Source organism: Myzus persicae, unplaced genomic scaffold (assembly GCF_001856785.1).
Source record: "Myzus persicae strain clone G006 unplaced genomic scaffold, MPER_G0061.0, whole genome shotgun sequence".
Classification (NCBI taxonomy): Eukaryota; Metazoa; Arthropoda; class Insecta; order Hemiptera; family Aphididae; genus Myzus; species Myzus persicae.
Genome location: NW_019102926.1, coordinates 49974 through 77254, shown reverse-complemented (window position 1 = coordinate 77254; position 27281 = coordinate 49974). Strand labels below are relative to the sequence as shown.

Here is a 27281-nt window from a genome sequence, read left to right as displayed (position 1 = left end):
TGGTACGCGGTTACCCCGTGATACGTTGGTCTATTATTCTGCAGTCTGTTCATCTTTACTTAAAAGTTTAAATACTTATAAATTATAACTCATTAAGTACCCATCGTAAATTCGATTTCGATGCATTGAAATAATTAGAAAAATATTCTCATAGCGAAGCTTAAATTAAAACTATGTTGTCATTCAAAAAAAGTCTCACTTAAAAAAATAATTTTTTTTTTTGACTTTGTTTTGAAACGACTTGAAACATAATAAAACCAAATTTCAAACATTAACACTTTTTGAAACAATAAGTAGTTCATGATTGAAGAATCAGCTGGATACACTATATACTATGCTCCTAAACTTATTCACTAAATCAAGAATCTTAATATTTTTTTTAAATCGAACCAACAGAAGTAGGTAGGTACCTAATTTAATTTTTACCAGTCACTTATATATTATCATTTTGATTAAAAATTGATAGGGTTTGCAAGGGCCTTAATAAAATCATACAAATTACATAATATATCTCTACAATTTTCACAACGTTGGTGGTTTTACTGTAAACCCATTCAGTAATCCCTATAACCCGTAAATCTTAATTTGTGGTTACTACCATGAACTTTCATGACACGAATGTAGATATAACGAACTGGAAACGAGTCACGAGAGTTGTTGGAGGCCGCTTGAGGTTGCGTATTTGCGTGAGATGACGACACGACGTGTCTGGTCTACCGAAAGGTAAAAAAAATACGACACGAACTTAACAAAATAAATTTAGAATTGAATGTTTCTCAAATGTTATTAAGAGCATTACATAGGTATATAATATTATGATATCAATGATGAGCGATTACTGATGAATATTGTTGAGAGGCATTTAAATAGCTCCGCAGTACTCTGTCACCGCCGGTCATGTCATTTCCAGTCCATTCTATCTTAGTCTTTAAGCCACGTTACTGTCGGTAGCTACTTAAAACTTACTAGTTTGCACTTCGCAGTGGCACTTAATGAGTTGAGAAAGAAATAGGTGCAGCTGCATACCCTATGTGGCGAGGGTAAACATGAATATTGTAGACAATTATTCATAAAAATGATGACAACGTTGAATACAGTCATTATATAATGTATGGATATTACCATTTACCTACTCTACAAGTGTATAAATATTATACTTGCCTAAATATATATATATTATACATACTTACTTGGGCTTGCTTCGAATAGAATTTGTGAAAAGTGTTATACTTTTGAGGCAATTCATTGCTTTCAATATATAAACTAATTAGTGATGTACGAGCTGATATAAAGTTATATGTACATCTAGGCAGGTACCAGTATGTGATATTTTTTGTGAAACATCAGACATTAGAAGGAAATATAAGTAAAATATGTATAAGGAAATAAAATAATTGTAAATTTCTAAGGCTATCGTCAATTAATCTTAGAACATAGACAATTATGAATTTAGTTTAGTTTAGATTAATGCATATTGATTGATCTGTGATAAACAATTGGAAGTAAAATACAAGAACGTAAGTTTAAAAAGGAGACAAAATGTTATTGATTATTGAATAATCATGGATTTTTTCCATGCAAGTAAATATTAATTTACAGTTAAATGTTTGGTTTTATCTACATTTACTATCACACCAACACGTTTGATCATAATTTAATTGATGTTTTTGATTTTAATTCGAAAAATTTATGAGGTTGAACAAGAAAATATTAATTCATTTATTTTACCCTACTAACAAACACTTTTAGGTTTATCATTTTAAGTACACATAATATATATAAAATATAGAAATTAAACAGTAAAACCTAATATTTTTAGCCTCAAAATCGGTAAAAAATAAAAAATATTGCACATGATAAAATAAACAATATTTGTTATCTTACATAATATTTTTATATTATATACTGTTGAATGCCACAAAATACAGGTTATTTTTCTACATTTAAAAACAAACATTGATAAATGGAAATTCGTAAGGCAATTTTATCATTTTATCAAATAAAATAAAATTAAATAAGTTATTATTATTTATTATAAAATATTATTATTCACTTAAAACTCATAGTAACTCATAATGAGACGTTTAAAAACGGCATTAAATGTTTAAAAATAAAATAAAGATATAGGGCCAAAAGGTAATTTTGGTTGGTATATAAAGTATAGACCGACAACAAAACAAACGCAAAACACACTTTCTTGATATTAATTAGTTTACTTGACAGTAACACTTCTTGACAAGTATAATATAATTGATAATAATAATCATAATAATAATAATAATAATAATAATAATAATAATAATAATAAAAACCTTTTGCACATTTTCCGAAATTATCTTTTACAAAATATACATTCAAGGCTAATTATTGTTTTAGTTTTTGCATTCTTTCAATAAAAAAAGAAGATAATTAACTGCAGAAATCAACACTCAAAAATCTGCCAACTGGCTAAACAAACGCGTACAAATTTTAACTAAAACATGTGCCCAAATAAATGTTTACTCAAAAAAAAAAAAAAAAACATAAATTGTGTAGTACCTGAACGTTAAATAATATGGTAACAATATTGTAATGCAAATTTTTTTCTTAGAAAATATTGTTCTATATATTCGAATATATTGTCTGGTACTTAACGTTTCAAACAGTTACACAGGAAAAAAATGTATTTACAAATCGATCGGTTTATTTTTTTTCGAGAAACTGAAATGTAAAAAAAAAATATATATTTATATATATTATATTTTACTTAAGTCGTATCTATCACAAAACGAGTTTTGCTGTCAGCCAACAAATTTATCGTTGAAAAAAAAAAATTAAAATTAAAATAAACAAAACGTATTAACTTATTTACAAACGTTCCATATATAAATTAAATATTAGTCTACATTTATTTTTTTTTCATTTTAAAATGTATGTTTAATATTAAATGTCTTTTCATAATATCGTTTTCGTCGACAGAACAATTAAGCGGTGTTGAACGTTCTGCCAAAGAAAATTTTTGGAGAGCAAATATAGCAAAACAATAACATTTTTATTATCTTCTATTAAACAACTAAAAAAAAATAATAATAAATGAAAAACTATTTTTTAACTCGCATAAAGAAAGTATAGTTATAGATTTGTTACTACAAAAAAAAAAGATAATAATAAACAGTTTCCGAATATAATATACCAAGAACATTTCAGTTACAAAACATAATTTATTTGTGATATAAAAACAATGACGAGGAAAAAAAACATGTAACTTGTAGTTATATACAAATAATTAGTCAAAAACTGGTAAAAAAAAAAGATTTCATTGTCCTTAGCACGCGCGTATAATTATATAGTACAAGTAAACCAGGATAGAAATTAATTTTAATAATAATAATAAAAAAAGAATAATATAATTCACAAGTTGAAAATTATACGCGGTATTTACGTTGCGCGCTTAATTTCTTTCTCTTATAATACCGATTAGGCATTGTATGGACTTTGTACAAAAGTTTATCTTCAATTTTTTTTCCTAAACCTTAAATTAATTAATATATTAAAAAAAAACTATCTTGACACTTGATACATCAGTCGTTACTTAAAGTTTCGTGTTTGTGTAATTTAAATGGGATAGGGAAGGGGTGTTTGCATCGAGTATTATTTACATGGGTGGTGGGGTAAGGGTGTCACTATAAGGGAAACTTGAACGAGGGATCACGAGGGGGGGAGACTAGTTTAGCGAACGTCGCGGTTACTGGCCTGAGGTAGAGGAGATACGGGCGATTAGTTGGCGGTGGAGGAGATGGTGTTGAGTCGACAGGGCGGGGAATAGGACAGATAAGTAGGGGGAGGAATCGGATCGACGTTTGAGATCTGTTGATCAATATTTTCGGCGCGGCTGCTGGCCCCGTTATCTCCTGTCCCGGTATAATAAGTAAACGCTTAGAGACTGCGGCAGGTTCAGGTCCATGACGCGTTCTTCTAGGTATTGTTTACCGATTCGCTGTCTAATGACTCGTCTACACAGGTCCATCAGCGGCAAGGGTTCAGCTGCAACGATAACGATATTTTATTAATATATTATCACAATTGTGGTGACGTCGGTGAGTCAAGTCAGCCGAGAGCTGCTGCAGTGGCCGGCAGTATACTTACGATCTAGTCCACCGATGTATTTCATCGTAATTTCACAGTGACCCCAAACAGCGCTGACAATTGGGAATAATTTCCGCCCCTTGAGGCCTCTAAACGCTACGCCCAAATACTGGCCGTCTACGACAAAGGATAGTGTTCCCTCGTCCATATCCAAAACAACTGTAAGCAAACAACAAAAATTAAGACATGATATAATAATAATCGTCGCACGGACATCGACACAGTGTAAGGAGATCATCTCAGGTGTCTCGGGGAGCACCAAAACAAAATGATCTCGTACACGGAGCGAGGTGGTAAGTAATACGTACCTAAAAATTTATCTGGCACTATAAACGTCTCGTCGGGCTTGAGCAAGGCCGGATACGTAATGCCATCGTAGCTTTTCGAATCGTGGTACAATTTGTTACGCCCTAAATCCCAGCCCCATGACTGGTCGTTACTTCCCACCAAACTCTGGTAACCGACAGAGTGCAGGGGTGCATCTTGTGTCGCGACGCCGACCACTGCGTGCGTGCCGCGTTGCCTGGTCGACCAGTTTACTTCCCACACGTGCAGACCTTTGGTCAAGCCAGTCTTACCTCTGATGCAGTCGGTACTCTGGGCTACCGGATGCCTGTGGAATGTCAGTTTGTCTTCTTCCTGTGAACGAACGACGAAATCACGATTATTACTAGACACCTATACGGCGGGGCAAGGTGCAACTACTGGTACACGTCAGTCGGAACAATGCACAACGACAGAATACACATATCGCGTGGACAATTTAAATGATATATTACCTTGACAAATATGTTTAGAGACCTATCGTCCGCGTTCCAGCCGTGTTTGATTTGCATTTCTTTGGACGCCGGAGGCATGTCTAATAGTATGTCTAATCTGGCCGGACGGGCGAAATCTTGGGCCAGTTCTCTGGGTACTACGGGCTTGTAAGGTTGCGCACTTTCGCGGCTAACAGTTTTAACTCCACCTGAAACACACGAAAAGTATGACGATTATATATAATACGTAATTAGCGTAGTACGGTACGACACCCCAAGGTATGTGGCAGTGACGGTGTAGTAGTTTAGGTGCGGATTGTGGTGAGGGTGGGAGTGGCGGTGTGAAACGTTATGAAAACGTTTCGTACCGGGCGAAAACAGCCGACGCGCACAACACAACGAACACGCGGTCGTGGCAGAAATTCGCGCGATTTCGAATCGGAAGCGTTGTGCCTCCAACGCCGTGGAGGTATGGTTTCACTTACTTTTACCTAAGGCGGCGGTGTCGTCAGCGGCGCCGTCGACTGCAGCGGGTGCCACCGTTCCGTTGTTGGTCATGTCTAGCGAGGTTCGCCGTGTACCCGGCTATTATCGTTATTATGTAATAGAAATGCGTGTGGCAATAAACGAAACGGAATGGTATTCGAAACGAAAACAATGACGATAGATAATGTAACAATAAAAATACACCGAAATTATGTATACACGCGGTGACAAAAAAACGTACGCCGATGACTTTCGAAAGCGACGCACGCGCGTCCGCTAGAGATTCACAAAGAGACAAACGTTTGGTTTATTGCAGCGGAAAACTGTGAAGGCAGTGTTCGAGACTTGTGTTATTTATTCAACGGCTGACACAGAACGACGATTGTGGGTCGACTCCGGTTGGATGTGTTGCGCCGTAAAGAACGATTCCAAAACGCCACGGCCGCTGTTGGCTCAGATAAGAAAACTCGTTTTTCCGTATCTCCGAATCCTCAGCTCGCTCACTTTCGGACTATAGATAGAATATTATCGTTTTATCGGACGCGTTAATAGTGACCAGAGAAGTGGCCTTTCCAAACACACAACCACCGATTAAACTATGCAACTATAATACCGTCGACTACGCGCGGCACGCGGATTTTCAGAGCGCTCTGTACACACATCACGGACACGATATTATCATTATCGCCGCTGGTCGGACATTACACACGCGACGGCGGACGACGGACGATTTGGACTGTGAACGCGGCGGGCAAAATCACTCGCGGCCGCGGCGTCGGACCGGATTTTGTGGAGGGTGGGAGCTACGGGACGGCGGCGGCGGGGTGCGTTTTCCCGGCTGCACCCTTCGCATCCGTACAACTGTACATTATAGGTCCGCGGGATTCGTAAAAGAATAATGACGATAATAATAAAAATAATAATAAATAAAAAACTGCGTCACATGACCGGACGCTTTACAAACACCGAAAATTATCATCAAACCGGGGGAGGAAACGAAAAACAAAAAGCTGCGGAGAAAAGTCGATTAAACCCGTCGACGTCGTCGATGATGACGATGACGAACAACAGCGCCACGAATATATAATACATATTATACATCTAATTATAGCATTGCTGCATGTATCCGGAGCGACGAAGGGGTTGGCCGGCGGAGGGTTGGAGTTGACAAGGGTAGGGCGGTCGGTCGTTGTTTTCACAACTTTATCAGTGATAACACCACCCCTACAGCACCGTTTCGAAAAATATTCAACTCACTAGATATTTTCTGGCCCATGTTCATGGCCCGGTGGGCTCTGGTCCGTTGTCGGTGTCCTCCTCCGATGCTTACGTACGGCGAAGCGGCGTTGCCTTTGTTCAGGTGCGATAGCACCGACACGGAAGCCTTGTAGTTGTGGCGCCTGAGCTCCCTGAGCTCAACGCCCGACGACGTCACGCGACTGCTACCGCCGCTAAGCACAGCAGCGGCTGCTGCTGCGCCTAGATTGCCGCTGGTGCCTACTAATGCGCTGCTCGCACCACCCAGAGCACTGCCACCGGTGCCCTTCAGTCTGGAAAAGCAAACAAAAAAAAATTTCAACCATTAGTAAATAATAATAAGTCTTACGATGGGGTTAACTCATCAGGTATAATAATAATTATTGTACTCGAGGAACTGGTGTGTCTAGGAGTTGCACTATACTTGGTGCTACGACGACACTACTAGGTAAAATATATTTTTTATATTATATACTGCATGCCGCCGATCGTCTTAATTAATATTGAGTACAGCACGCCATTAAGGATCACCGTTTGTGTAGTATAATACTGGATTATATTAATTTATTATGTATACTCGAGTATACGGCTTTAAAGTAGGTATTCAAAATCATATTCTATGAACGCGCACGACATAGGTGCTCGTCGTCATAAACGGATTGGAAACCGCGACGCATAATATCTATTATACATTGACGCGTTTAGTAAACGACGGCACTTAACATATATTTAGTAAATCGGAATGTATATGACATGGTAATTAAGGAAAACTGAAATCTAATTTTAAAAAGTTATTTTAAAGAAAATTACATAATCATAATATTAAGTTAAATAATTTAAAGGTTCATTTCAGTACCTATTTATAACAGTGTTAAAAATAAATTATGAATTTCATGAGATTTTCCTTGAATTAATAATTTTACAAAAACATCTTCCTAAATATGATAATATTATGAATTTCCTGAAAATAGGAGCGAAATACTCTGGTTTCTATGATTTTTCGGTTAGGTAGTTAAAGTGTCTATTTTATTTTCGTGTGTATTATAAGCTCAGACGAGTACGTTATATATAATAATAATTATACTATAATTTATTGTACAATTAATAAAATAGATACAATGTAGTATAAACGTATACAAAAATGGAATCCTCACAAATTTGATATTATGCAATTGACTTGTTCAAATAATTAATTAACTCGTTTGCAGAAGAACGGGCATGTTTTTTTTTTTATATATAAAAATGAAAATATTATTTTATTATTTGGCGTCAATTGGAAAATATTCCTTTTGATATCTCTATCTATAAGTTATTGCGTTCAACTGCTATACACAGATATGTTGTGCCATCGTGTGCTGAACTTTTACGTCCCGTAAACAACATAACACGGATGACCGTAATAATGATATTAAATATAAATATTATATTACGAAAAAACAACAATTTCAAAGTCAAGGTACAATATTCAAAGATTGGATACGCGACGAAAATAAATCGATTTCACACGCGCCCAAGGTCAAACGGAATATATAACGTTGTATACTATTATGCTCAATATTGTGTGCAAAAATATAATAGTGTTATTGTTGGCGAAAATTAAAAAATTGATGATTAAAAGGAGAATAATTAATAATATTAATTACAATCATCTCCTCTGGAACGCAGTCGCTGCTATAGCCGGTTCAATGACGGAAAAAAAAGTTTATATTAAGTAAACGGACGTTGATCGATTTTTTCCGATCGTTAACTTCGTCGAACTTTTCTCGTAGTATTATGAAATGTACAAAAATAATGTGATAAATAAATAAACTCTGTGCGTCGGGCATAGTGCACTATATACTTGGGCCGCGTACGCAACACATCACGTCCACCACCGTAGCGATTGCACCGCTATTTGACCTGATTTTAGAATCGGATAACATTGAAAGCGCTAATTTGTTCATTGGTCATAATAATCATAATCCGCAAACACAAGTCACAACATTGTTCTAAACGCCATCGGTAAATACGTGAACATTTAGCCGCGTGTCCGTCGAGGGCACATCCTTGAATGTCCTGGAGGACGTAAAAAATGTGCAAACTCGCGACTGCACAGCACTATTATAATATATATAGGTAGAGTATCATTGTATTTATATAACCAGCGATATAATCAACGCAATTGGCTGAACATTTACACTTGAAAATAAAACGAAATTAAAGGGGACACCACCACCTGGACGCGCGAGTGTAATTTGTCGAATATTCGCTGTGCGATGATGTCCTCGGACACGTGTCGAGGACGTCGCAGCAGCAGCCGTGCTGCAGCAGGTGATCAAAAAATAAAAATGTAATCTTCAATTATAAATATATTACGCTAATTATATTATGCGTCGAAAACGGTCAACTTTCCATTTCTAAAACGATCGTCTCCGCTATGTGCAGTACCTAAATGATACTCCTACCAGCGGTCTTACCATACGTTTAGTACACCGGCTGGGCAGGTGGTAAGTAGAGGTCCGAGGTGTGCGTTTAGAAGGTACAGAAAAGAAGGAAAAAAATCACCATTACCTACAAAAAGTAACAAGTCGCCAAGGACATAATATAACACATAAAGTACTATCACTGAGACAACATATACACGATCGACGAACGCACAACGGCACTAAAAATTGCAGAAAATTCGAAAATCATTTTCTGCTTCGATATTTTCACCATACAATACGTAACATAATAGCGCACACCAACAGTATATTATATTATATAGATACGTGCTATTTAAAATCGAAAATATCGACGCAGTAAAATAACCCATTTACGACCACGTCGTGTGCAAAATAAAGAATAATAATAATATGTGTCGACAATACAATATTATTACGAGTCCATTACAGCGGCGGCGCCGTCTTAGTTTTTATTGTTGTACATTAATAGGTACACATTATTACTTCGGCGACAGTGGCGCGAGCGAGCCGAGTTGTGAAAACCAGTGAAAGCGACGTGGCTGAATATTGTACCTAACCAGGTGAATATATGTACGCAATGCGCGCGCACACAAAGGTACGCACATGGTCCGCGGACGAAACAAACCGAAACCAAGTATAATATTATATAGAATGAGTTCATAATTTGTCATAATGTTGTAGACTCGAAATTCGATCGAGGGATACGACGATAGACGGGATTCCCGGCGACGATTTATACATTGTTGTTTTGCGGTTTTCACTCGAACTGTGGTGCTGGCGGGAAATGGTATTTCCGCTAGCCGCTCTGGAAGTCGTACGATTACGTCGTAATGTCGTCATCGGGCTGCATCCATACCGTTTTAATTTTAAATTGCACGTATGTATAACCAGTAACCACGTATAAATATATGCCTGTTCGTGCACGGTATTGTCGGTATTAAATACAATCAATTGTTGCTATAACCACGTTAAATGCATGAAAAAGTGGAAACCGAAACAAATACTGATAATACCTAAGTACAAAAAGTTCTCGTTGATTCATTATACAGTGAAACGGAATGTTACTGAGAACTACGACATGCGAATTAGAACTTAAATTACGTAATTCTATAACGAATTTCTAATAAGCATTATTATTTTCGCCCACCGACGGAAGTTTCGCCGTATTGTAAATACTGCGAATGGCTGCGGAGACCGGGACAGCGACCCTTCACAAACGGACGGGCGCATTCTGCAGCAGCCCCAAAGGGGCCGACTTCTCATTATAGAACGCAATTCGAATCATTTAATCGAATAGTACACAACAAATTCTGCGCATAAAGGCCGTTGACGCGGGGTCGTTGAACAGCAGCAGCAGCAGCAGCAGCAGCGTTACAGGCAGCGGGGGCGGTGCTCCGGTCAAAGGGGTGCGCGGCACGCGGCTTTTGCGTACGTATATTACCATATATACCACAGCAGCACAACAACAATAATGTACGCTGCGAATACATAATAATACATTTTGATGTACGCGCGTGGCAATGGATCGCCGTCCCCACGGCTTCTCGTCCGTTGGCGTGGGTTTAACGATCTCCGGAGGAGGGGAGTGGGGATGGGCTCACGATAAAAAGGACTCGGCGCGCGTGGTATTGATTCACGCGGCGCGTATATGCAGCACGCGGGGCCCGTTTTTTCGCGCACCGTGTGACTCATTCCCGCCGGGGAATCGGGAACTTTTTTCCGGTGGCATGCGCCATACGCTCGAGGGGAACCGCCGCCGTGTGTATAACGATATTATTATGACGTAAAGCTGCAGCAGAGACGCGTTTTAATGAGAGAGCTATATGTCTGTGCATCGTAATAATGTGTAAAATGCTTATCGACCGGGCGCCGTCAGAGTTTTAAATTTGACGAACGCGGCAATTAAAAACGAAACCCTAGAGCTTAAGTAGGTGCATTAAGTAGGCGAGGCTACAGAGGCGTCTGGTCAGTGCAAATGGGCATCGACCAAAGGCCTCGGTGACGATGACTACGTAAAACACAAGTATTGAGCAGCAACACTGGAAAATTTAGTCATTGAAACGGTTTCCTCGTTCGGCAACCGAGGTAGCAACAGCAAACACACATCCCGCAGTTGAGTTAATGTCATAATAATAAGTACCTATACAACCCCCAACTAACTGTTTCGTGTCACCCGGAAAGGCGGAATCGGTTATGACGGAATTAATAATACCAAACTACCTATACAGTTGGGCGGCATTCGACGGAAAAGAAAAATATAGTAAAAAGCGTGACGAGCTCCGCAGGCGGCTCTCTGTTATAAAATAGCCGGCTGGGTTTCCCGTTGAAAATAAAACCGGCGTTTGTTACGGGCGGCGAGCGATTTAGAATTTTTTTGTTTTTAACACGCCTGGGCGGCGGCGGTGGAAAATCCATTACGGCCAAAATCGTGTCATTGCAAAAAAGTGAACGGGGCGGCGAGCGAGGCCCCTTCCACGTACCGCGAGCCCTCCTTCTCGCCAACGTTCGAGCACTGATGGCGCGCGGGTGCTCGTTACATTATGTATATATACGTTTCATAGTTACGTACGTTCACGTAACGTATTATATTCGAGCCGCTTTCTCCCGTTATATTACACCCGTAACTGGTTCATTGCCGACAGACGACGACAACGGGATGCTCCGGTTGGCGTTATGGTAATCATAATAAAAATAATATACACTTTTACTTTCTCCCAGTGCGTCCTAAATCGCGCGTATAACACGCCACGAGAACAGCGGGGAAGGTTGGCGAGGTATGCACGCCGAGAAAACGACGACGATATTATTGTGCCGACACGAGTAAGAGTAAAATTCTGAGTACACACGACTACGTAGGTACAGGTTAGATATACTACAATCACGGTATACGGTTGGAATATAGGAAAAAAAAATAATTATAAGCATGCTTTAGTTATCGAACGACAAAAACGCGTAGTCGAGCGTACTGCAAAATATGCGCGGCGACATAATAATAATCTCTGTCGTCGACAGACGACGGTACATGACATACAAAATACATAATAATATTTATTACATGATGATGAAGTGATATTTATACGGCACACACACGTATAAAACATATTTTACAGCGTACCCGAGAAACCGTACACTCACGAGAACTCGGAAACCCGAGAAGTGCAGTGGTTGACGATGGTGAGTGAAGCACACGTGTTTCACACACACACACACACACACACACACCCGGTGCACCGCCAGTTTTCGTTATAATATTATATATTATTAATATGGCAATAGCAGAGTGAACAACCCGACAGCACACGTACACATTACACATCCGGGCGGACGGACATGTGGCGGAATATGCGCGACAGACGTCGTTATACACGCATATTATTTTATATTTTATTATATTTTAATACATTATTATAACTTTAGGAAATGAGGACATGCACCGCTCGGTCCGAGTAGTAGTTGTATTAATACGTAATAATAATAATACGTGGACAGCGGAGCTCGACAAGAGCTCGTACCGACGACGAAACGAACAGTATTTTTACGTAAACTGACCAGACACAGCTGCAGAAAACAAATATAAATAGTGTGTATTTAAGTACGATTCAGTTTTCTAACGCAGTGTAACCATGGTTAAAAGTTGACCGGAATCAGCTGCAGCGTTGGGTGTGTAATGCTTGCCGGCTACTGAAGTGCTATGAGTGAAACGATACAAAAAATTCGATACGGAATAGTTATCAACTCGTATCGAAGTCTAGAGTCTGATATAGGTCGTAACGTTCCGCTGGTACACCGACAAACCACGCAGACGTAACTCCGTGATCGCTCAATATTGAACCGATACGTATCAATACACTCCTAATATTTTCTTCCTCGGAAATTCTGAATATTTCGCATTCGTGACGACCTATTTAATAATATTATGTATAATCCCATATAATACTTTCTAGTTCCGCGAGTATCGTGGGGCAATACGGGCAATCGGTAAACATATAATAATATTATATATGAACACATATCAACCGGGTCGATAACGATAACGATATTTACTCGTAATATGTTATTATAATAATAGAGTCGTCTCAAATATTACTAAACACACGATTTTTATCGATCGCCGCACGACGGCAAGGTGACGAGTTCGTATTTGTCACCACCTCGCGTTTTATCCGTCGAGTCACCGCGATAGGGGTAGAAGAGAGATTTTCACAAAAATTACACAATCTTAAGTTCCGCTCTGAAAACGCTCGACCATGAAACGTATTTATATTTTTTTTTCAATTTTTTGTCGAGTGAAAGTTGAGTGGAGTTTTGTTACAAACTCACGCGGTGAGAGGAGAGGTTTACTGGTGTCGAGCCGAGGACGTGGGACGCTCGCCGCCGCTTTTGTGCGTGTGTAATATTATTGTGACGACACATCGCCGAACGCCGAGCACACACACACACACACACACACACAATAAAGAGGACGAATCGGAGAAAGTCAACAAAGAGTAGGCGGTTGTGTGTGTGGATCATCGAAACAATTTATATTTTTGTAACAGCACAACGTCAAGGATTTTTTTTTAAATAAGGCACGCGGCGATTAAATAATGTTAAAAACAAAACTTATACTACTAATAAAAAAAACCCCTTCACTTTGAAAACCTATAGCTTACACCAACAGATCCATATATGGTAAACTTCGACAACTTTTTGGGCGCATTCGTATCTTTGGGAACCAATAGGCGGTCATAACGAGTGGATTATCATTAAAGATAACATAATATATTATACTATTGTTGTATGCAAGTTATAATATACCAACTACATTATAAATATTATAATAATGCATGACGACAACGGCCAACCGTTTTCGAGAGGCGTCTCGTCGCGTTAAAGGAAAGAGAAAAAAACTATTAAAAATAATATTATTATGAACATATAACAGGTGTGTGTTTGCTATGTATGCGTTGGTCGTGGTCGTAGCATATCGACATGCGTCGGTGAACAATTCTGCGTACACGCGCGCGTGGTTTTATATAATATTATACAACGTACATGCATACCACTTATTATTACTACTTATACGTACTTCGTCGATGTACATTACGATAATAACATTATTATTTTTTATGTTGTGCATAATATAATATTATTATTATTGTAGGTACGCGCGTGGAAGGGGCGGCATATTAATATTTATTTTCAGTTTTAAATAATCCGTCGACGGAAAAATAAGAACACAAAGAAAACGTTACAATAATTGGGATTATAGTATTACGGTGATAACCCGAGTTATACGACTCGTTCACACTCTGTTAGCACAGTAGAACAGTATATATCAGTATACTCGTTATCTATCAGCTGCAATGTGTACACACCAGCACACAACATATTCTGATAATAAAATTTAAATAACTAAAAGTCCTCGGAGAGAGTGTGGCCGCTCAGTGTTTATAATGCGCATACAACCCAAATCTTCGACCCGTAGAAAAATACGTATTAAAGACGTTGTGTTGTACAACAAACTCACTCATTCACTCACTCACTCCCTCTCCCTCTCTCTCTCTCGCACACCCTCTCTCTCGGCGTCTGCTGCACCGTTTCTTTGTCACCGTCGCGCGCATCTGAGTGTACGCTGCAGCGCCGCGGAAAACTCGGTCGGTTTATAAAACCCCAACGTCGTATATACAACATACAATGAGCTATACTAGTGCGGCATTGCAACGGGTAACTTTACGATCGCGAGCGCCACGCCCTAAAGTAGAACGAATATAACATAGGGTTAGGGATGGGTAGACGAGGAGCGCACAAACGCACTACAGCGGGGCCACGGGTGTTGCTATGGGGATGGTGCCACCCCAACGCAAAAGCTCCGCTTCGGCTTTATCAATATACATTGAAACTTATCTGGTCCACGCGATCTCTCCTCTACCCAATTTGCGCACACCCTGTATATACTATTATGTGGCACGCGTGCCTGCGAAAAACATGGTAGTAATCCGAAAAACTCCATAGACGCCCGGTAAGAATAAGAAAATCCGAAAACGCGTTTGCAATCAGCCTGAGTACGACGCTGCGGCGCGTGACGGCTGCGAGACATAAAAACTGCTGAGCACTGCGAATTTTTACGATCCTGTAGCAGCTGCCGACGTACAAAACCCGGACAGGCCTTCGCGGACCACCAACGGAGGTCGTCTTATGCGAGACGGCATCACGGACATCATCCGTCCGCATTAACAAAGACGACGACGACGACGACGCCGCCACTGTCTGGTCGGCGGATTTAAATGTCTTTACAATAACACTCACCCTATTAGATTCCAAAACTCTTTAACAGAATCTTTAATGCTAGCGTACGATTCTTCGTCTAAACCCAAATATACTGACCTGAAACAAAAAAAAAAAACAAAAAAACATTAGTCTCCGAAATCTCAACGCAAAACACCTGTTGACACACACTCACACACACATTGGTATGTGCGTGTACAATATTACTATGTGCGGCTTGAGATACATATTATATTTGTTGTATGAAAAAAAAACGTTATAATTGTCTCCAATTGAAGAAACGGGATCGGCAGATGGCTGACCTAATTCGAGGGTCGAGGGACAGGTGTATGCACACACACTGCACGGCAACAACGCCCCTGCTCGGAGATTTATTTTTTAACTGTCTTTGTTCGTTTTTTACACACAAATACATATTACACATATCAGCGTAAACGCATTTCTATACTGTGTATTACACACATATATTCATATATACAAATATATATATACGTATATACATTACACGCGTATATAATATATATACGTATAATTGCCGAAGGCCTTCCTGGTTCTCAAGCGCACAAGGCTGGCGCCGCCGCCGCCGTCGGTTGCAACAATAAAAACCGCTGGTCATTATTATTTCGCGAACTCAAAATCCAATATTACTTTTGTTTTTTCAAAGACACGAGTCCTACACTCAGTACTTTACCGTCGTTATGTCATCAAGGAAGAGATTACTGGAGTCATTTATATTTAAGGACGAGATTGGTACGATAACTCCTATATATATATATGTACTGCCAGTGCCAAGGTTATAGGTTTAACGCGACGTAACACGTTAATTGCGAGTATAAATCCGTTTAAAAGCCAAAAATCTCAAACCACAACGGTGTTCTCCTAATTTATAATTTATATATGTATATATATAAATAAATGTATATTTATTTTATTTCGTATTACACTTGAAATATTATTCGGAAAACGCATTTTGAGTGTACGAAGGCCATCCGGCGGTGGTAGGTATATGCACAACTTCAGCCATAACAAAATCGTGTCGATACGGAGAGTGGCGTATATAAAGAACATGTGTGTACGGAACACGAGAAGAACATGAAGATTGAAGGTACGTCACTACTATTACATAGTCGATATACGTACACTATATTATACTATTATGTATTATTATATTGCACTGTCGGTCAAACGACGAACAACGATTCTCATTTTACCGAGTTCGGAGTTCAAACGGTTCGTCGACGTGCGAACCTTCTATATTACGACACGCAGTCGGTGGCGTATAATAAGACAATGAGTTTCTCGGAGATGGGTATATAATATATAATTTATGACGTCGCCGGACATGCATTTTTTTTCCAAATCCGGAATTCATTTTTGTTTTTTCTCCGATTTTGTACGTGACCGCGAACAATATGAAATGAAACCATGGTAGTACCTACTTATAATACCTACTATAGTACCTATATTGCACTCGCGCACTCCACAGACTAAAAGCAATTTCTCGGGCCAGCATAATATGACACACTGCAGTACAAAACGTACCTACACGTTTTCCACAGAAATCTGAGCTACCATATATTATATTTATCTCAATGTGGCGCAACTTCTCTTTTTATCCTCTTCCGAGAGGTTCGCAGACTTTTGTTCGGTTTTATATATTATATACACATTATTAGAGCATATTATAATACCCACATTTTTTTTATATTTTGTACCAGCCATCACTTTGGGCACCGGGCCGGGGTCAACGTGGGGCACGAGAACGTTTACAATATAAGATAATACTATACGGAGGAAATTCTTCAGTGGTTGTACCATTTTTTTCGGGGCCCGACGACTACGACATACAACGATATTATATCTTTATTATAATGTATATAGGCGGGCATGCATACACGCACACGGCATATAGCGGAAAACGAGACAACAAAGAAACCAGGTGTGACGTCACCCGAGAACCAGCAGCAGCCTTCGGAACCGAGTCTGGCCTTGGTGCGCGACTATGATATATAGAGAGGTGCGCACCGAAGCCGGCGCACGGCGTTTTCATAGTATTATCATTATTATTATTTATTAAATATATTTTTATTATTATTATTATTATTATAATACACGCGCTATAATAAGACATGTATGATAATAATGTTATACACCTTCGTCCGTATCGCCAGTAAGTGCAGTACTGATATAAAAATACACATACAACATTATCTCCTCTACACGATTACGACACATTGTGACGACTTCGTTTTCGAGTCGTCAAAAAAATAAATAAGCGCGAGTGTAGGTACACACGTTTTTTTTATAACCCTTTCTCTGTCTTCTCGTTTTATCACACACGTCTGTGTCTTTCTGTGTAACCCCGTCGATAAGAGCTGGGCTCGGCAGTGGCCGACGCGATCGTCGACCATTTTATGGGCGACACCGTAGTATACCATTCCACGAGAATACACACAATATTTGTATATTAGGCTTACACCGTCGCCGTTGAATTGGAAACGTACGCGATTTCGAAACGTCTCACTGTCGACGCGAACAAAATAAACACAATATAACTTAATTTAAAGACGTCGTTTACTCGTTGCCGTACAGTTATCATGTTGCGAGATAAGTTCCAATAGAGAAACGTTTCGAGTATTGTAAAAAAAAAACATTACGCAAAACCTCGCGCAAAACGATGCGTACGCCCTAAACACATAATCTTACAGTGGAAGTGGACCCCCCGTTATTATTCTAGAAATCACGAAAATCACACAAACTCGAGGAGTTTTTATAATTTATTTTTTCACCGAGCACGATTTTATATTATGTACTCGTCGTTTCAGGAAACATGATCGACACGATTTTGTAAGCGGGGTTGTGGGCGTCATATGAAAGGCGGACGGAGAGGAAATACACAACAAACACAAAGTCACACACAGACCGACGGACTTAATATCACACGCAGAGATGGCAAAGGGTGGGCGGCGGAGGGAGAGCCGAGGTGGGGCACAGCAGTAGTTTCATAAGCTATCGAGCATAGGTATATTAATACACGCAGACTGCAGCTATATAACCACCGCCGGACAAGGCCGCCCACGACCAAGGTCACTTCCTTTTCGCGTTGGTATATTTGCTTCGTTGCCGTTGCCGCTGCCACCGCCACCACAGCGGCTGTGTCGTTACACGCGGCCGCGTTTTCCCGTCCGTCGCGCGGCGGCTTTCCCGGGCATACGGCATGTCGCAATCGATTGCGTAAAAACAATAATAATAATGGCTAATATATAAGAAAAAACCTCAGTCGTACCATATCACAGACACTGCCTGCCTGATCCGACCGCCACTTCGGGCCCGACACCATGTATACGCGGTACACAACAGTGTAAAGAGTACATATAATAATACCCTTGACTTAGTTGTACCCGGGCGCCACCGGTTGTCACGCGCATTTCCTAACTAGGACACACACATACACATTTCCCATGTTACGCGACGCTGTGTAGTTAGGGTTTCCATTTGAGGTCTCAAATAATAATGATATAGTACACACACTTCTCCACTGATTGGAGAAACTCGTCATTCAAGTGGAAAATTTAGAAAAAAACATACTTTTTGAGACCGCGTATTGCGTGTTAAGCAAACATTGAGAAAAATGTCAAGGAAATTAAGACACACATACGACGAGGCACATTTTTACTAGTAATAAGTACTTGACGTTTTTCATTTTATCCCTATTTTAGATACACGTGATATTTAAATCGGAATGCTGTAGAGCTACTACCATACAATTCGACATTAATATACGTTACAATATTATATACTTACGGAGGGAACAATGTGGACATTTGGGCTCTTACAGTATGGTAATCGCGGTTCATGATAAATATTTTTATAAGTAAGTAAGTACAAAATTAACTAACTTAACGTTCACTAAAATCAGAGCACCAAAGCGAATAGGAAAATACTATAAAAATAACAGAGTAAATATTAAATAAAAAAGTTAACGAGCCGAGAACGCACCGAAAACTACACTGAGAGCGGCAAGACAGTTTAGGAAGACGCGACGGCAGACGACTAACCGCCCTTGACACAGACGGTGGGAACCAAAGCCAAATAGAAGGAATCTTCTTCCATTGTTGTCGTTCTCTCTCTCTCCATTTCTACGTCTATAGCAACCGGTATTCCCGCACGGGGAACCCTTTCTCGCACGGGGTCCGTAACCGTCGGAGGGATATGATAATGTCGTCCTAATGGTGTCATCGCACCTCCTTTTCAACCGGTCCCGCCGCCGAGGGGTTTCCAAAGCAGCGTCGGGTTCGAGGCACCGGTTGCTAGGCCGTCCCGTACATTTGGCCATCACTGCTCGCATAATAATTGTCCCGCATGAGGGATCCCGTTGTATAAACGGGACCGTGTGTACCTGGGGGCCAAAGACAATTCTCTACCACCCTATATATTATTATGTTCTTAAGGTGTGAATCGTCCGATATACATACAGGAGAACAGCTGATCGTAAAATACATAACGGAGAAGGGTAACCAATTAAAGAGAACCGCCGCGGTCTTCAGCACAAACGGCAGCAGTCGAGTTCCATTTTAGGCTTCTTTCATTTTTTTTCCAAAACCTCAAATTATATTTAGACGGAAATAAATAAATTATGATACAATATATTCATATAAATACGGTGGGACGACCGAAGAGGACAGCATTTTCTTCGTATAAGATCAAGTGGACGGTGATCTGCAGCATGCTGCGCTGTGTTCGCGTAAACCGTAACGATGAGAGGGGGGTCGTCCCGGGATTCTAAAAGGGCATTTATAAAATAACGATGACTGGGAGAAGGGAAGAAACTCGTGAATATTCCCAGGACGCTAGTAACTACCAGCTGCTTGTTCCGTACAGCTGTGCGTTGCTATTTTGCATACTTTGAAAGAAAAAATAATATCCCCGTGTTTGCGTACATAAGCCATACTGCACGACTTTGCAATCGAGCACAGGCTCGTAAATTCGTGAATAAAAAAAGGAACAAAAAAAACGTTCTTTAATTTTTATCGAGAAATTAGCATTACATAGAAAGCGAGTGTGTAAAAATTGTTTAATGTACCCAGCCATAACGGTTGATATGAACCAATTCTGGTTTTAGACGCGTAATTTTCGGAGTTGGCAGCAAGTTGGACCAAAATGTTTCTTAGGCCCAATATAAATGGTTAAATGAATATACAAATATTATACTCAACTGCGCACATCGGAGAGTTTTTCATTTGGTAATACATATTTTTGTACATTAATACTGAAAACATGTGAATAGATGATATTACATCTTGGTTTGAATATTTTCTGATAAAATCATATCAGGGGGCCATTAGTTTCTTATAGAGGCAATTAATTTGGTATTATTTTTGAGATAAGTTTCGTTTAATACCCAATAATGCCTTGACCCGCATAATGACTTCTTTATTGATCCAACGATGTCATTACAAAAATACATATGAACATTTGTGAATAATTATTATTATTGGATACAGCCAGAAGCTAGTCGACCTTGTTCGTAAATGTCAAACACACGCATATAAACAATCGACGAGAAGCTAAGACAGCGCTGCTACATCTAGCCGTCGGTCATAATATTTATTTATCTATCTATCTATCTATCTATGTATCTATCCATCCATCTCAATTTTCGACGCCAAATCATTCCGGTTAAGACCGACAGTATTAAAAAAAATGGGAATCTCTTTGGAACGGAACAAATTATTTGAAAAATGTAGAAGAAAAAAACATAATTCCAAATAGATAACTATAGTATATAGACGATTCGGAATACAAAATACAAAAAATAAATAGCCACCGTTAATTTTTTTTCGCTATTATTCTTAATCGTGTGACAATTCGACCGAAAACTCTGAACATGATTTCACTTTCCACCCGAAACCACGCAGCAATTTCTAACGGTGCTCGGCGCTAGAAGATTGAGAAAATTAATAAAAAAAATATTAACGCACATATTATAAATAACACTACCTACTACTACCTATATACACACACCACAGAAATATTACTACACAACGCTATTTGGGAAATTAGGCCAAGGCGGATTCGAAGGTATTCGCGCGGCGCCGCCGCGTTCGACGTCTCACATAATATATAATAATGTACGAGTGAAATACGACGAATTCCAATAAATAAATCTCGGATACACCGTCTCGTGTCGGGACAGCAGACGTGTATACATTTTATTTTCTCGCACAACAGGTACTCCTCACTCACTCACCACCACACATTCGGACGGCGGCGCGACAACGCGACGACGTGCAGCAGTGAGGGTGGAGGTGTTATTCACAAAACTTTTGTATTGTTGTTGGGTATTATTATGTACGTGTACGGTGGGTGTCTCTCGTCGGATCCGTCGGGGAAAAAAAACTATAATAATAAAAACCACCTGGCGATACCTGCGCTCACACACACTCACACTGATAGTCCCACACCTCCTCGCGCCGCCCGCTCGCCCTACACAGCAGCCGCCGCCGTCGCCGACGGACCGGGCGGTGTCGACGACGACCCAGGTGTGTGTGCGTGTGTGTATAGCGGACACACAAAAGGTAACAGAGAGACGGACGGACAGAGTGAACGGGAGAGAAGAAAAAACTCGTAGTGAAAGGGGGCTGTTGCTGCTGCTGCCGGTTAGGCATCGGTTGTAGGTGGACGAAATAAACACAACTAGCAGAGTCACAACCACAACTAAATAATTTGTGTACCGTACAAAGAGACAGATGGTACGAGTGAAAAGTCGTCACATCTGTATTATAGATATTAGATATTATATTGTATAATATGTGATAAGCGTGTACTCGCTTGACCACGATAACAGAATAGATAACAAAATTGAAAATAGTGTGCGACTTAAGTTATCGGATTGTCAACGTTTCCTTGTAAGATTTATTCGGTCCCTCTCCCACCCGAATTGAGTCCCCGACAACCTCGTGATCGGATGTTGGAGGGCTCAAGGATTATACAATCATAATACGATCCGATACGAAATTTTATTCTCACATGATGGTGAACACGAGGACGACGGCGGCGGCAGCACGGGTTCGGAGTTAAAACAACCGAAGCACCGGCGATTTACTGGTGTAGACGTCGTGTCCGGAGATACGTAATAAACAAAGAACGACCGCACACAGATGGCCGGCGCACGGACCGGCAACGTCGCCTTCTGGGGTATACTCTATACCGCAGTAACTCGAATCACTCGTTCTTTCTCTCTCCCTCTCTCATACACTTACAGAATTCACTCACTCACCGCTCACGGCTTTTTACGTGCGTGTCGAGACCGTATACATTGGCTGCGGCAACGACCGCATCCGTCGTTTGTGTAATATAATATAATGTTATAAAGGTATAATATAAACCAAACGATTCTCGAAACCGTAGCGCACACAAGCATACATCGCATTTTGAGAACCCGCCGCCGAGACATGGCAAGACGACGGTTTCTTTCTCCGCCGAGAAGGGTCGGGGCCGCGCCGACGTCGGAGAGGGTTCTCTAGTCGCGGGAATTTGCAGGGGTGCGCGCCGCCACTGTCATGTCCCTTTTTCCCATTGCTCCCCATATATATATATATTATATTCTTACTGCACGAGGGATGCGGCGTTAACGACATTTTTTCGAGTGCGCTCCGAAAGTCATGGACTGCATGTATACATCATATGATTATACCGTACGCGCGAGCACAATGCATCATCTGCAAACGGCAAACATGTTATAATGCGTCAACCGACCGGTCGGCCGTTCACGGCGTCGGATCTGTGCGTTGATAAAAACCGTCGAACACACACATTCCCCGTCGTGACGAACCGAACCGACGAACACGGCGCGCGTACAATAACATTTCGTCAGATGACGATTGTCAACGATAAAACGCCGATGTCCTGATTCTTTAAAGAAAAAAGCAACGAATCGGGTACATTACACGGAGTTTTCGTGAACACCGCACATGGTTCTCGTCATATTATTGTTCCGTTCTAATCCATAGATTTCATCTGCCCCGAGTCCTTTTATTTACGAAAAAAAAAACCATCCCGTAGAGTACAGTGTAATATAACGAGTAAAAAAAGGAATATTCCACCGTTCTGTGACTTTTTGGCCGTCTACGCCGAAACACGCACCGCAGTCGTTTTGTAAAACATTCCGGTCAGCCGAGCCCGTAAAACAAAATTTGTTACGGGTCAATAATATTGTTAAAAACACGAACGCGATATTACACACATTTTTTTTACGCTTTGTTCTGTGGGCGTGAGCGTAGCCTATTTTTGGCGCTTTTTTTCGAGAGAGGAAAAACAAACACGGCCAAAAGTACCTACGCGCGCAATGCAAACACATTGTAGTTGCGTAGCACATATTATACGCTAGTACCTATAACAACATACGTTCGCCTAACGCTGGCAAGCACTACACATACACACACAACAGCAGTGCGCATTTAAGTGCATTTTACATTGTACACAGCGCCCGGAACGCATTTATCACGTCATATACATAATACAAAACTACGAGGGGAGCTTTTTTTTATTTTATTTTTTTAATACGCATTGTGAGCTGTCTATATACCCGCACCACTACTACCACCACTACCATTACCACTACCCGCACACCCTTTTATGTGCACGTACACGCACACACATACACACTTCACCACCACCGCCACTACCCCTCGGCGACGTACCTCGACTCTACTACCACTTCCTCCTCGCCAACGAGCATTGCGCAACCGAACCGTTACAACAAAAGGGGGATGGCCGTTTCGCGTATAATTATACGCGGTGACGGTGGCGGAGGAGGTCAACGTCCCTGCGGCTCGTGCTGACCACCGGGCCCCGGTCCGACGTAATTATTTCAGGCGACCGCCGCCGTTGTTGTTGTGTACTGCGGCGGTGGCGTCGACGACGAAGGGGCGGAAGCGAAAAAAACTTTCACTGGTTACAATTTTAGTATGATTTTCTTTGTGCTTTGGTAAAAAAAAAAACACGCACATACACACACTGCTCGCAGCACACGTTAGCGCAGCAGCAGCTGTTGTTGTGTAACGTCGTTGCGCCAACTCCCCTCCCTTCCCCTACATTAACCGCCTTTTCCCCACCGCTAAATCGGACCGAAATAAAGCCCTCGGTCTTCGCGGCCGAGTCGGAAAGAAATAATAATAATGATAAAAAAAACTCAAAACAGAAAAAGAGAACGGCGACCGAGCGTACGTACAGTATAATACAACATCAGATACCATGGTGGCGGGCTGGGGATATGGGTTCAAGGGCAACCGAAGCGGTTTTTTCAAGACCGGTTCAATAAACGATGGCGTCCGCTGTTGCCGTGCATCAAGTTCTACGCTGGCATATACATGTAGGTAGGTTGGTAGATTTGTTGGTTGGTTGGTTGGTTGGTTGGTAGGTAGGTAGATAGATAGGTAGGCAGGCAGGTAGGTGGATAGATAGGCGGATAAGAAGGTAGGGACGAGGGCGGCGGCCGCGGTGTTGGGTCTTCGCGAAAGGGTATAACAACGAGAACACAAAGTAAATGGTTATCACGGGATATAATATTCCAATGGTAAGTAGAACGACGTATGATATACGACACGAATACACGATACGACAGTGTGCGCATATTCTATTATTATCACTATCATTATTATTATTATAATTTTTTTTTTTTTTTTTTGATAATAGTTATTATAGATCACTTTTATGATTGGTCTACGGCGAGGACGTGCGACAAGAGTATTACAACATTTTTATTATTGTTGTTGTTGTTGCTGCTTTTAACTACTACGTTATCGACGACGATTAACCGAGGTCTAAAACTATTATCAGGCCAAAATTCTACGCGTGGCGACAGATAAAAATGTTTTTTATTCGATTAGGAGGTATTTACCTAGTTTCCATATTGTTGCCGGCGACGGCCGTGTTGTACAGGTGGTGCTGGTGTTGGTGATGTATTCGGCGGTGATGCCTGAGGTGATTGGCGGCGGCAACGAACGTGGGCGGTAATACGATCGGTCGGAAGCACGGCGGCCCAAGCACATACGGCACCAGTAGCACGACGGCGGAGGTGGTGGCGGCGACTACGGCACCGTCACACCGGCAAAATCTACCGAAATTACGCGTCGGGGGCGGCGGCGGCGAACACGCGTCGAAACGACTCAACGCACTGCTGATACCAACGCTGCTATTAACACGTCCGGTGGTCGGGACACCGCCGACGACGAATAGCCGACCGCCGCAATAACAGCAAAAACAACACGTCGGGCTATCCACTACAGGCAACCAGAAGAGCGTCGTCGTCGTCGTGATATTGTTACCGGCAGCAGCAATAGAAACGGCGGCGGTTGAAGGCGATTTTTTAGTCGTCGTCGTCGTGTTCGTTGCTGCTATACAGTGGCGAGTCGGCAAAACCACTGCTGGCATGACAAACCGCGCGCTCAACACGAACTGGCTGTCCTCCGGAATCGCGGTGAGCGCCCGTCGTCGATCCGCACGCACACGCGCCCGGCGGCGTAACCGTACACTATCGATTTTTTCCCCACCGATCCTCGTTTCACCCCTCCCAAGCCGAAAACTACGAAGCGGTCGTCGCTATCGCTACAACGCGGCTCTTTACGACCGGCTTTGTACGCCCTCCCCAGCCGACGACCGCTATCGCCGCCGCCGAAGCGCTGCTGCACACATTTCGTGGAGCCACACGAGGACAATCGGCAACGATCATCGTCTACGCCGACCCACCGATACGGTACTATCGCCATCGATAGTGAGTTCCGCCGGCGATTGTTTTGTGTGGTGTGCGCGCCGAAAGAGCCGTTCGCACACGCACGCACATGAGTGACGACGGCCGTCGAGGCGGCGCGAGGTGGGTTGCATGCACGAGGAGTGTGCCAACAGCTGCGCGCACAACGCCCCGCTCCATTGTGACGCCCTTGAATCGCCGCAACCGCGCGCCGTGCTTGACGCGGCTCGGCAGGAGAGAAAACTATGAACTAGCGAGCGAGGGGGACTTTTTTTCAAAATAAGTTTTCTCTTTACACGGTGGCCGGTGGATTTCCTTTAAACGATTTTATAGTTTATAATTGTTCTTCTTGATTCCTCTTGGTCGAGAGCGAAATATTTTAATATTATATCATGTCTGTCGAATAATAATAACGACGCACTATGTACACGGTTATAGTAGGTACTTCTCAGTTGCACTTTCAGATTGTTGTGATTGTACACACACTTATCGTCTTACTAATTCGTGGACGGTACGACTTGAACGTTTAAAAAAGATATACATTTTTTGAATAAGTATTATTATCGCGCTGCTGCAATACGGACACACGCGCAATAACAATTACTATAACGATGAATTTTACAAAAGTATGCATTAAGTGCCACGGGAGTGTGCATAACGCTACGCCTGTGTTTTATTGTCATGCCATAAAATATCATAATATATTATCACGTCATAATAAATTATTCAAAACCAATACTGACATCGTTTGTATGTGGGTATTTGTGAATAATATATTTTACTTTCGACAAAGGTTGTCGAATAGACAAGGAAACGTGTACTATATTACATTAAAATATAATAGGTAAAGTAACGTTTATTAAATGTATTTCCTCGTTAGTTTCGAGCCATGTCATCAGAAGTTTCTTGATACTCGAGCATAGTAATAGGCAATAACGTCGACAAATGTTAATTTCTATTAGAACTCATCATAGTGTATAGAAATATATAATACACTATCAAAATCAACTAAAAATAATGTGTTACCTAAAGATGATTTCCGTAGTTGCGCGATTAACGAATTGAACTGGAAGTGTATAATATATTAACGAAATAATACAATTTATCATAGAAAGTACGGTACAAACAAGTTACTGGGAAAGAGGAGAACGAGAGGAGAGTCAGTGCATTTTAATCGGATTATTAAGTTTTCGA

At 41.0% G+C, this 27281-nt stretch overlaps 1 protein-coding gene across 3 annotated transcripts; it reads right to left on the bottom strand.

Annotated features, from left to right (window-relative positions):
- Positions 1-3496: 3496 nt before the first annotated feature.
- On the bottom strand, positions 3497-25811 carry LOC111033442 (protein gustavus). 3 transcript variants are annotated; one of them, XM_022314172.1, is made up of 7 exons: positions 25239-25811; positions 15359-15436; positions 6627-6919; positions 4905-5092; positions 4434-4764; positions 4126-4284; positions 3497-4023 (listed from the first exon to the last, which is right to left on the bottom strand). In XM_022314172.1, exons 1-7 carry the CDS (start codon positions 25769-25771, stop codon positions 3884-3886), a joined length of 1722 nt encoding a protein of 573 aa, XP_022169864.1. In that variant the 5' UTR covers positions 25772-25811; the 3' UTR covers positions 3497-3883. The 3 variants fall into 3 exon arrangements, with proteins under 3 accessions (XP_022169864.1, XP_022169866.1, XP_022169865.1); XM_022314174.1 differs by lacking the exon at positions 25239-25811 and adding an exon at positions 19142-19352; XM_022314173.1 differs by lacking the exon at positions 15359-15436 and having other exon boundaries at positions 25239-25810.
- Positions 25812-27281: the final 1470 nt, after the last annotated feature.

What these genes read in the sequence shown, in the direction of transcription:
- LOC111033442 (XM_022314172.1), bottom strand. Translation starts at nt 25,771, where the DNA reads ATGCCAGCAGTGGTTTTGCCGACTCGCCACTGTATAGCAGCAACGAAC. An exon ending in GGCAACAATATGGAAACTAG is followed by an intron (nt 15,437 to 25,238) that starts GTAAATACCTCC and finishes TTTTTGTTTCAG; the next exon opens with GTCAGTATATTTGGGTTTAG. An exon ending in CTCTAAACATATTTGTCAAG is followed by an intron (nt 4,765 to 4,904) that starts GTAATATATCAT and finishes GTTCGTTCACAG; the next exon opens with GAAGAAGACAAACTGACATT.